The 12,806-nt window shown below is 42.9% G+C and overlaps 1 protein-coding gene across 1 annotated transcript; it reads left to right on the top strand.

The window, feature by feature from the left end:
- Positions 1-3,321: 3,321 nt before the first annotated feature.
- LOC127000737 (tRNA pseudouridine(38/39) synthase-like) lies at positions 3,322-12,035 on the top strand. Its single transcript, XM_050864773.1, has 10 exons — positions 3,322-3,610; positions 4,608-4,713; positions 5,397-5,539; positions 6,203-6,364; positions 6,706-6,932; positions 7,181-7,302; positions 7,782-8,383; positions 9,168-9,311; positions 10,766-11,073; positions 11,852-12,035. Exons 2-10 carry the CDS (start codon positions 4,618-4,620, stop codon positions 11,926-11,928), a joined length of 1,881 nt encoding a protein of 626 aa, XP_050720730.1. The 5' UTR covers positions 3,322-3,610; positions 4,608-4,617; the 3' UTR covers positions 11,929-12,035.
- Positions 12,036-12,806: the final 771 nt, after the last annotated feature.

Raw genomic sequence — 12,806 nt, forward strand, 5'->3', positions numbered from 1 at the left:
CATTTACCGCAGGTGTAATCAAAACCATCTTTCATTTTTTTTATCTTCATTTTTTTATTAGCTATATGAGTAACGAGATGGAGAGGTAAATGGATGGTAGTGGTTACTGGGTTAATTGTTGTTCCTGACTTCTACTTCGCAAATAGGATTTTTTTAAACTTCCTCAAATGTCCGGAATTCCAGTTTCCATCAGTGTATTCTCAGAGCAATGTCACGCAATCATAAATATCCAGGGGCGTCATTTCAGATTTTTCTTGGGGGGGGCAGAGACAGTTTGGTGAGCAAAGAGCTTCATCAGCTTTCTCTCTCTCTCTCTCTCTCTCTCTCTCTCTATATATATATATATATATATATATATATATATATATATATATATATATATATATATATATATATATATATATATTTTTTTTTTTTTTTGCTTTTTTTAAACCACATAAGCAAGGTTTTTCAGCATAAATTATATAATCTCACTACTGTTCATTTACCTTATCATCACGGCCCGTAATGGCGGCCTCGTCTCCTCCCTTGGGAGGTTTACATCGAGCTGCTAAGACGAAGGACAGAGGACAGAGGCAAGCAAACACTGGTGGTCTGTCCGTCGGTGGCTCACCATTTTTTCACCACACTCTTACGCTGGTGCAACACAGACACCCGCAAACACTCATGCAAAGCTCCACACTCACATACCGGTACACTGTATACACGATGTCCACCGCTCACACAACAAATCACGCACACTCATCTAGCTTACACCCTCACTGTAGATCCACACACACAGCACACAGTGACACAGGGGCGAGATAGAGATGGGGAAAGCACTAGGCTTGGCACTCTCACAGGCCCCCACCGCGACGTCACCAGTTCTGAGGCCCACCTCCTAAACAGGCTACAGCACGTCTGTCTTTGCTGCTCCCGGAACCCTAATACTGCCGCTCAGTGTTGACTGTTCACACACACACACACACACACACACAACAACAACAACAACAACAAAATAATAATAATTATAATAATAATTAAAAAAAAAAAAAAAAAATATATATATATATATATATATATATATATATATATATATATATATATATATATATATATATATATATAACTAAATCCAGCTGCTGTTACTTCTTGAGGCTTCGCTGGTAGGGGGGGCAAACTGAGGCTTGGGGGGGGCAACTTGAGTCTTGGGGGGGGCAACAGCCCCCAAGACCCCAAATGACGCCCCTGTAAATATCCCTAGTCAGAAAGGAAGAAAGGGTGTGTGGGTCGCGGGTAGCAGCTAATTGGTGTAGGAAGAAGTGGACGGGTTATGTAAAGGAAGACACAATTAAGATGAGATGAAAAGAGAGTGTAGGAGGAAAAGTAAAGGGAAAGGCAGAACAAGGCGGAATAAGGGAGAGATCGAGACACCGAGGCAAAGATGAATGATGATGCGATTACGTCAAGGGTCATATTCCAGACGTTTCGTAGGAGTGTGGGACATTTTCAGAGTCACTTTTATGACCCTGGTGGTAGTTTGATCCTTCTTCTTGACCATGAACGTGAAAAAGAACTCATGAAAACCCGATTAATCTCCTTTTCGGCCTTTGGAAATAGTTGACGTTAGAAGTGGAAGCGTCTGGGAATGCCGATGCCTCCTACCCTGAGAGCAGCTCAGCCCCCCGTCGCCTCACGTCGCGCCAGACTTAAATTACTTGGATTACCCTTTGCTTGTTTGTAACCTTGTGACCCTATTTTTCTTGCCACAGGTACTATACAAATTATTGTAAAAAATACTATACAAAGTACCCACAGGTACTATAAAAAATTACTATGCAAATTGCCCACAGGTTAGGTAGAACTTCCTTAGGTAGAACTATACAAATTACTATTGGCTACAAATTGCCCTGACAAAATGCCCAAATCAAACTTCAAATTCACGGTAGAGGTGCAAAACAACCTCTCGTGCTTCAAATGAGTCAGGGATGATGGAAAGCTGATTTACGCATTAGAGTAAAACCATTAATGTAGGCAATTTTTTTTCAGATTTTTTTGCGTGTGATTTGGGTTGTTGGATGGGGTCGTTGGTGTTTATGAGTCTCTTCCACCGTGGTCTGTAATATTTGTTCACTGATGTTTTTTTCTCGATACATTCACCTTTGCCTCGGTCTCTCCCCCTTTCGTCCTGTATTTCTATTCCCTTTACTTGTCATCCTACATTTCCCTCTTCTCATCTTGTGACTTCCTTTACATAATCCAGCCACCTCCGCGGTCTCCCCCTACCCCTTCTACTCTATTTGTCATTCTACATACTCCTTATCTCATCACGAGTCCGTACCGCTCGAGTCGGCTGAAAAAATGCGCATACCAAGATATACAGTATTCACTTTCCTACGGATCATACATGCCAGGCTTGCGTCTGTAGGCCAGCAGGTTATGCTTGTCAGTCTTGAAGCTTTACAACACTGGGCTGCGGCTTGAACACTATATATACTATTAGTGTGGAAGATAAAAAAGACTGAAAACAGTCAACGCGCGGCACCGGCATCAATTAGAAGTCCACAGTCCACAAGTAACGTAAAAGTGTAAGTGTGCAGGTAAACAGCACAGGTAAACCCAGTCTCCTTGGGTAAACCGCACGCCAAAGTGTAAATAGGAAGGTAACGTTAACGTGGCACCGAGAGAGGTTCGGATCCTCTAGCGAATATAGTCTTTACCCTCCTCGATCGTTCCTCGGGAGACAGACAGGTATTCCCATCTGTTTCACACCTGGCTGTCCTGCTATTGGTTGATATGTATAGACTGTTTTCGACATCACCATCGAGACGCCAACTTATTAGCCTTTCCTTTCAATCTGTACCATTAGTTCTGCAGGTTATACTCTTACATCACTACTTATATGTCAACCTTACATGTCAACCTCACATGTTAACGACTTATCTTTAATCAATCCTTAACTTCAGCGACTTCGATCAAGAGGAGCGGGCCAGCAAGGGCCAAACAAGTCATAGATCACGGCAGCTACTTTAAATAAAATTCGCATGTGCCACTAACGGGCTGCAGGGTCATCCAAGAGACCCCTCAAGAGAGCCTACCAGAGCTATAGGCACCACCTAAAAAAAAAAAAAAGAAATACTGACGACAATTAACGATCCTCGATCTGTTCCTTTTAATCACCCATGACAATTAAATGCTCGTGATGGGCACATGACACCCTTCAGAAAAAAACATCAGTGCCTCATTCTCACGTGTTGTACAATATTTACATTCAGTACTACACAAAGGCAATGGCTTTTTGAGGCCTCGATGAACACCGAAGCCACGCCCCCCAACTGGCCCGCTGCATCAGTGTCATCATCAGCAGCCGGACCATAACAAAAACAAACACACGTGCGAGGTGGTGGTGTGCCCTAAAACACCGAAAAAAAAAACAGTAATGCCATTGAAAAGCAAAGTGTGTCTATAAGCAGAAGAGAGGATCAAGAGGAGGAGGACCTACGAAGCGATACAGGTCAAAAGAAGAAGAAGGGGTCCATAGAACAGTCCCAGCCTCCACTCATTGCCCCGTGCCTTGACATTTCATATTAATTTATGTTCATCTCTTCCTACTTGTAACACCGAGCTCCAGGTATACACAGGTAGCTAGAGGAAGGAGTTAAAGGCAATCTTTGAAGGAACGGATTTATTGTATAGAGCAGGGCTACTCAACTGGCGGCCCGCGGTCCAAATCCGGACCTTATGAGTGTTGTAACTGGACCCCAAGTTCCAGCAGTAGAAAAATATAACTGATTTACATGGTCCTGGTAGTGATAGATTCTTGCAAGTATATTTCCTTGCCTGACTGTAGGCCCTACAATCAGTCAAGGAAATACACTTGCAAGAATCCATCGCTAGGACTTTCATAATGTAAAATTATATTTTGCTACTCCTGGAGCTGGGGTCCAGCTACAATATTTAATCGGATCTCTGCATACATTTGTACTTGTCTAACTGGACCTTTGCTCGTAATGGTTGAGTAGCCCTGGTATAGAGGGTGTCACTAGGGTTACAGTGTGCTTGTCTTGTGTTTTGAGATTAATCACCAACTGGGGCCTACACTGCCCATACGCTGGGTTGCACTCCTGGAGTGTTTCAGTTGGTCAGGCAGGGAGTTACTCTGTACTGATTCATTTTCCATACTCAAAATTGTGGAAAATGACCACCTTTCAAAATTTTAGAGGAAGTTTTAAGGAATTTTTATCCTTTACACATCATGAAAAATCATTTTGGCTCATCGAAATGAAGTATTGTTAGCTGCCTTATTAATATCCACTGCCTCCATGAAGGCTGAGCCCAACTGACATTCCTGTTGGGTCCTAGTCTGATGGGCCTAGTCATTGAATTTAGGGGACTACGGTATGTTGTTAGTTTTGAGTCATTTGGTTAATATTCCTTTGGTTTAGTTAGACAGTCAGGGTTAGTTATATAAAAATGGTCATAATAATAAAATTTCCAAATATTTTAAATTCCCCTGAAAAAGCACAAGAAAGCCATAAATAAAGTAAAAAAAAGTACCGTATCATTAATTGTAAAACAGTTTGATGCTTACTTAAGGTTTGCCAGGCACTTACTTATTCTTGCGGCAGGGACCCGACCATGGTGGGGGCCCAGGAAGACGAGAAAGAGGCTGGGCCGTGGCAACCTGCAAACAAGAAGCACAAACAGACGCCACTCAGCCAGCTAACGAGGGAGGTGAGGGAAAGCTGCTTGAGGGTTGAAGTCTTGTGTCAGATTTTTTAAATGGTGCAAAAATATTTATTAACGGTTATGGGGCTAGTTAGACTTTTTAATTTAATTTTAGGGATGGAGTAAGTTAGAAATGTTGGACTCACAAAGTTAAGTCGATTAATTTCAAACTCAGTTGTAAAAGGCGATGTAAAAAATATCAACGAACCATGCCTTGAAAATGGGTTATAAAAGACAAATCCATCACATTATTGTTAGTAAAGATGTTTAAAAAGTCAGGTGCTGGTGTGAGAGGTACTGGCTGAAAATGCTGTTAGATTCATTGCCAAGGTTACACTCAAAATTGAAATAAGGAATGGTAATAGTTTCATGATGTGAATGCCACATCTCTGATTATATTTTATTTTCTCCTTTACATGGATTGTGTATATATTCCCTTACCTTACTTTTGTATTTGATGCGTCTTTGTCCCTGATTCACAGTAATTTGATTTGTCTATTATTGAAGTAGACTAAATAAAATCTTCCTCTTCTTCATATTTTATTAGCATTCTTTTTGTTCTTTTTATTCTTCTTCTTTTTCTTCCTCTTCTTTTTGTTCTTTTTCTTCTTATAGTTAGAGAGAGAGAGAGAGAGAGAGAGAGAGAGGACTGGCCAGGTGGTGAAGAATGTGTTGGTATCTTGCAACAGGAGCTGGAGGCCAGGGTGCGGCAGCTGGAGGCCCACAACACACAGCTGCGTAACCTTCTCACCAAGAGCCAGGCTGGAGGGGCCTCAGACACACCCTCTGTCCACACCAAGCCACAGAAACAGAGACAGTTTGACTTCTCCAAGTAAGTACAGTTACATGACGCCTCTGTACTTGTTGTTTATAAATGGGTGTGTGAGGCATTAAGTGTTAAGTGTAGCATACAGGCAGACAACACAAATAAAGATTGGGTCTCAGCTGCCTTGTAGTGCTTTATAACATGGCTAGTGTAGGGTCCTGCATTTAGATATCTGTCGTGGTTTACTTCAGGTGAGTGTTGGTTAGTGGCTGAATCAATAAGTTAATCAAAAGGGGCATATGCTGGAATGGGCATCGTATCACCCGCCGTATAACCTCAAACTTGTGGCTGAAGGACACTCACAAGTCATGCTGAATTACGTGGAAAGTGGAAAAAGACACTTTCTTTTATATGCATTGATCCCTTTGACAACACTGATGCCCTCCTCTTTGTGTCCATTATGAGGCTTTTTCCATTACGATGAACTTCATTAACCTCACTTCCTGCCTCTAGTTGTGTATGTTGTTACACCTATAATTTCCTGACACTTTCAAGAGGGGAGTATCAAGCCACCTCTCCATCCAAATTTGACCTTTCTTCTGGCCACTCTATTGTATTCTCTTTTATTGGAGGAGTTCTCAGTAGACTTTTTTGTTTATTTTGTTTTTGCCCTTTATCTGCTTTCTTTGCTGTAAAAAAACCCTACCTCCTTGTGGTGGCTCTCCCCAGGCACTCCCGCAGACATGTGGCCCTCAAGCTGTGTTACCTGGGCTGGGACTACCAGGGCTTTGCTGTGCAGGAGGACTCTCAGAACACCATTGAGGCTCAGCTCTTTGCGGCACTGCTCAAGACCAGGCTGATAGAGTCCAGGGAGACCTCCAACTACCACAGGTTTGTTGATGAGTGTGCAAAGTTTTGACACAGATATTACTTGGAACTGACACCATGCAGGATCAGATTCAGTTCAGCTGTCTCTGTATCCAACCCAATATGATGTATGTCTTGGGGATTACCTTAACAATGGCTCCTCCTTATCTACATTTTTTTCCCTCCCTACTTGTTGCTGGATATCTTCATAATGTGTTAGTTATTGATTTTTCCCTTCTTTAACACTATAATAGCTCTTCCATACTCTTTGTCTGCATGTTAACATCTAGCTAATGCAAACCTGTGTATACCCTTGTTATTTGTCGGCTAAACTCATGCAGTGTCATATGATCTTTCTCTCTCAGGTGTGGCAGGACGGACAAAGGTGTGAGTGCCTTCGACCAAGTCATCTCCATCACCCTGCGCAGCAAACTGAAGAAGGGCTTGGGGGTGCTGGGGCTCACACAGGGAGCAGAGGGGGCTGTCTGTGAGAGAATGGAGGGGCAGGAGGAAAAAGAAAAGGAGGAGGTGGTGAAGGAAGATGAGGAGGAAGAAGGGGATGAAATTAACTATGTCCAGCTTCTCAACAGAGGTAGTTATGAATTTTTGTTGGTTATTATTAGCAGTATTAGTATAAGTATTCACACTTTAATTATTTACTAACTGATTTCTTATTACTTGACTTTTTGATTTGTTCATTTGTTTATTTATCTATATATTTGTTTCTTATTCATGTGATTGGCATAACTGATAAGCTTAGTCATAGAATAAAGCAGAATAGGAGACGGTCTTTCTATTCATCTCTCTTTCCCTATTTCTCACTCTCTCTTCCTCCCTCAGTCCTTCCGCAGGAGATCCGCGTCCTTGCCTGGTGTCCGGTGCCTCAGGGGTTCTCGGCCAGGTTTGACTGCTGCCGCCGCACCTACAAGTACTTCTTCCCTCGGGGCGGCCTGGACTTGCAGGTTAGTGGGAGAGGTGGTGGTGTGAGGGGGAGGTAAAAGAGGTGGCTTGAGGGGGTCAATGAGGCGAAGGAGGGGCAGGTAGGGGTAAAATTGGGCTTATGCAGTGTAGGTTCGTGTTACATCATCTTTACTACTTTAAACCCAGTACCTTTTTTCTCCTTTGTTTCTTTGTGCAATGTGGAGTTCATGTCATTAGCAGTTAGTCTCATTATGCAGTGTTGATTCCAGTGTTAAATCATCTTTGTCCACAACTTTAAGCTCAGAATGTTCTTTTTGTCCCTTTTTCTTTGTGCTGTGTGGAAATCATGACACAAACTCAGTACCTTCTTTCTTCCCTTTTCCTTCATGCGTGGAAATCATGACATCAACCCTTGGCCGTATTAAACAGCATAGATTCTAGTGTTAAATCATCCTTATCTGCCTTATCATATCTTAATCCTAATCTTTAAACCCAGTACCTTCTTTCCTCCCTCTGACAGGCTATGCAGGAGGCCGGGCAGCACTTGGTTGGAGAACATGACTACCGTAACCTTTGTAAGATGGACGTGGGCAATGGTGTTGTGAACTTCAGGCGACGCATTCTGGCTGTCAGGGTGGAGAGGGCGAAGCAGGAGGATGGTGGTGGTGGTGGTGATGAGGGAAGGGTGGCTAATGTAGATGGTGAGGATGGTGGTACTGGTGGAAGAGGTGGTAAAAGAAGAACTGGGAGAAGTGAAGATGGTGAATGTGGAAAGGGAAATAGTGGTGGTGGTGGTGGTGGTGGTAAGGAGGGGGGAAAATGTGATGGTAGTAGTAAGGAAGAAAATGAAGGAAGAGAGGAAAGGAAAGATAGTGGTGTTGTAGGTGAAGGAAGAGAGCAAGGGAAAGATAGTGGTGTCTTGGGTGGCAGGAATGAGGGAGGTGATTTACGAAGCTGCAGTGAGGGTGGTGATGGGTACGAGATGTGTGTGGCCACCATCGAGGGCCAGGCGTTCCTGTGGCACCAAGTGAGGGCCGTGATGGCAGTACTGTTCCTGGTGGGGGAGGGCAAGGAGCGCCCCGACATTGTGGCAACGCTGCTTGACGTACAGACACACCCCAGGTAGGTGCACACAAGGACACGTCAACTACCATCATTATCGTTATTATTATTATCTTCAACTTCTTTGTTTTTGTTTGTAGTCCATCTTCTTCCATTCTTGGGGTCAGACGTACGATGATCCTCCTTCATTTTGCTCGATCCAGTGCTATTCTTTCCTCTATTTCTAACACTTTCAAGCCTTGTTGCAATGTTCCTCTCCATGTTCTCCTTAGTTTATCTTTGCCTCTTTCCAAGTACCTCTGTTTCCTCCACCATCCTCAGCACTCTGCCCTCTGTCTCACTTCTCACATGTCTGAACCATTGCAGCCTTCTCTGTCTCACTCTTGCCTGTATCTCTTTCAAACCACATTTCTTAGCCACTTCATTACATATCAATACTTCTATATACCGGTACTTATTTTAATTCTATTTTAAACAGCTGTGGTTAAAAGCAGTAGGCGTTTCTCATTATTCACCTTCTTTTGTTTTATCTCTTCTATTAATACCAACAGAAGGTGAATAATTGCGAAACAGTTACTTCTTTTAACCTCGTCCGTTGAAAAGAGAATACGATAGACACATCAAACAAAAGATCAGATAAGTTCATGGATAGTGATGTTAGGTGGGGTCAGGTTCACAGGAGCTGCCTTGCATAGTCCTACCACCCTCTTGCAGACTTCTTATGTTCTTATACACTTATTTTCACTTATTTATATTCAGGTACTTACTTATTATCTTCGTACTTTTTTCTTCTGTTTTTTGCTTCACTTTATTATTATTGTTATTATTGCTGTTTTGTCTCCAGGAAGCCGCAGTACAGCCTGGCCAGTGACTTCCCCCTAAGCCTGTGGTCGGTGGAGTTCAGCGGCGTGGCGTGGCGGTGGGAGGAGGCGGAGGTGCGTCGCGTGGTGGCCCAGATGCAAGGGACGTGGGCGGTACAGGCAGTGAGGTGAGGGGGAGTGTGTTGTTGTTCTTCTTCGTCTCCTTTTTCTTGTTCTTCTTCTTTGTCTTCCTCCTGTTCTCGCTTACCGTCCTTATTTTTGGGGTATGAATCTCCCCCACTCTTGACGATAGTATACTCTCTCCTCCCTGATGTTCACCCTTCTCATGTCTTCCTCCACACGCTGTCTCTTCTTTGGTCTTCCAGCTGGTCTCCTTTCTTTTATCTCTACCTCTGCAGCTCTTCTGATTACATGGCCCTCCTCCCTTTTCTTGACATGCCCATACCATCTCAACCTCTGTCTCCTGAGTGATGGGGAGTGTGTTGTTGCCTTTGTTCCTCATGTTTTCTTTTCATTGTGTTTTGTCTTTCTCCTCCTCCTCCTCGACCTCCTTCTGCACCTCATTGCCATACAGATAAGAGGGAGAAAAATTATCATCTTGGTTTGTTGTTTTTCTTTTTCTTTAGCTCCTTGTTTTTTTTAGTTCTTCCTTTTCCTCATCATGTTCTGTCTTCTCCTTCTCATCCTCTTCACCTCTTTGCAATAACTAGGTGAAGGGGGAAAGGGAGAAGGGAGGGGAACAGGAAGGCAGGGAGAAGGGAAGGGAAAAAGTGAGGATAAAGGAGAAAAGGGGATGCTAGGAAGGTATTAGCATGAGACAGGAAGGGGAAAGTATTGGAAGCAAGAGAGGAAAGAGAAAGAGGTAAGCATGCAAAAGATGGGAGGAGAGTGCAGAGGAAGAGGCAAGGCTTACAACCCAAACTAACACTACCCATAAAGAGGATGTGTCAAAACATTGCCTAAAGCAACACCTTCAGCATTATTTTTGTCATAGATGCAGACAGGTAAAGAACGATGTATAATGTAGGATACGAGAAAGGATGAGGAGATAAATGATGAGGATGAAGATGGAGAGGAGGAGGAGGTTAGGTTAGGTTAGGTAAGGTAAGGTAAGGTAAGGTAAGGTAAGGTAAGGTAAGGTTAAGTAAGGTAAGGTTAGGTTAGGTAAGGTAAGGTAAGGTAAGGTTAGGTAAGGTTAGATTAGGTTAGGTTAGGTAAGGTAAGGTAAGGTAAGGTAAGGTTAGGTTAGGTTAGGTTAGGTAAGGTAAGGTAAGGTAAGGTTAGGTTAGGTTAGGTAAGGTAAGGTAAGGTAAGGTAAGGTAAGGTATGGTTAGATTAGGTTAGGTAAGGTCAGGTAAGGTAAGGTAAGGCAAGGTAAGGTAAGGTAAGGTTAGATTAGATTAGGTTAGGTTAGGTTAGGTTAGGTTAGATTAGAGTCACTGGAACAGATAAGAATGGTGTCACATTTTAAGGGAGTCAGAGTGCTGGATGGGTGGAAGACAAAGGTAGGAAATCAAAACCTAAAGGACTATAGTTGTGTTATCAGGGAGTCAGAGTGCTGGATAGGCAGAAGACAAAGGCAGGAAATCAAAACAAAACCTAACTCTTCTACCTCTCACAGAGCCACTATGATTGGAAGTATGCTGAGTGACCTAGAGGCTCGCTACAAAGACCTGGCAAAGGCAAGGCTTGAGAAGGAGGAAAAGAAGGAAGAGGAAGAACAGAAGGAGGAAGAGAAGGAGAAACTGGGGGAAAAGAAAGACCCTGCTCAAAAGAAGAAGGAGGGGGAGACGAAACGAAGCGAAAAGAGGAAGAAGGACGAGGATGAGGAGGTGTGTGAGGGACGGGAGGTGAGGGAGCAGGTCACCCCCCTCATGACAGGCACAAGGACCAAGGTGTATCGGCCGCTCCTCTCCCGGCCAACCTGTGGTGAGTGAACTAAGGACTTCTTTCATTTTAAGGGAAAGAGATGGGCAAAGATAAAGTGGAAGGTTGTCGCTTGGCAGGAAGTCATCGTGAGTTCACCAGCATCCTCTTTCATTGGTTCACTTTCTAATTCAATTTCTCCTTCCTGAGACTTTAGCATATATATTCTTAGATGCTTTCAGTTCCAAAGGCCAAAAAGGAGATTAGTTGGGTTCTCGTGAGTTCTTTTCATGTTGATGGTGCAGAAGCCTCAGCAAATTATGAAAAGGCTCATCACACTCAGCGCTGCCAAATTGTCGTACTCTGAACATTGCATTTATCAATTTTAGGCTCCAAGACTACCGCAGCCACACAAACAACGATAGAACATTAAAGTTAGTGTTAAAACTGTTATTTATTGATGCTTTTTGTGTTTTTTTGCTATAGTTATCGGTCAGAAATTACGACAGTGCAATGCGATGAGTACGATAATATGGCAGTGCAGATCACACTACCACAACCTCTATGAAAGCCTTATCAAATGTGAATGTGCAAGCCCTGAAGTGTTTGAAGAAATGAAGGTGTGTGCGTATGCTGCAGGACAAAAGGTTGGGTGTGGAGGGACCCAAGGTGAATGTGAACAAGTGCAAGGGAGTGAGTTTAGTGGGCTTGTTAGTTTGTTCATGAGTGCAGCACTGTGTTTCTCCTCTCCTTTCATTTTTACTTTTATCCTGTATGTCTTTTTCTGTATGTCTCAGAGCAAAATATAACTATTGCTATTATGATTTCCATTTTGGTGCAGAGAGTCTGGAGCAGCGGGTTGAGCACTACGTCAAGAGGCAGAGGCTGGACCCCGGTCTGCTGCAGAACCTGACCTGACCTGCTGCCGAGCCCAAGGTTATGAAGATTTGTGTTCAGTCAGGTCTTTTCTGTAAGTCAAAATTGGATTTGTACTTTTATTCATAGATAATAATCCATAATCATCAGCCCTGACTTTTGTTAATATCCATCACCGTAAAAGTTAGTTTCATCAACTCTTATGACTTTTTTTATCTATTACTTTTCCTTTTTGGAGATTCTTTAAACTTTTAGCATGGCTTGCGGGAATTCCCGTTTGGTCGGAGAAAGGCGGGGTGTGGGAACTCCTGTCATCCATTGTCCTGCCAACATTTGTACTTTCCAACATCACATCTCTGCCGTGCTGCAACCAAGGGACTTTTTTTTTTTTTTCATTATGTACTTGAAAGATTGGCAGTGTTAAAGCACTGAACTATTTCGTTTTTGTCAGAGATTGCCACACAGGGCATTGCTGAAAAACACCTATTTAGTAAAAAAATAACATAGCTCACTCCAAGAGCAGAAAATTGCCCTCTAGCTCATCCTTAGGGTTAAAGTCCAGTTTCTATATTAAATTTATAGATGATTAAGCATTAGTGTGTATACATAACCTGTAATATAGGCTATGCCTCAACATTGTACCCAGATGTCTGATTTTAGTTTGAGTAGTGAATTATTGACTAGACAGAACTTAGACTGGAAAAATAGCCGAAATAAAAAAACAAACCTGCTAGCCTCCTTGTACACATCAGCAGACATTTTTTATTAGCTGCCAATATTGGCAGTAGGCTGCTAACCCATCCACTTCTGCCAACTTAAAGCTACGAGCCGCTGAGAAACTGCTAAATAGACAAAGTAAGAGATTAGCAAATCATGGAAAGTACAGTAGCATGCTCCTCTCTTAACCCTACAGCCACTAG

The sequence above is a fragment of the Eriocheir sinensis genome, chromosome 19 (genome assembly GCF_024679095.1).
Source record: "Eriocheir sinensis breed Jianghai 21 chromosome 19, ASM2467909v1, whole genome shotgun sequence".
Classification (NCBI taxonomy): domain Eukaryota; kingdom Metazoa; phylum Arthropoda; class Malacostraca; order Decapoda; family Varunidae; genus Eriocheir; species Eriocheir sinensis.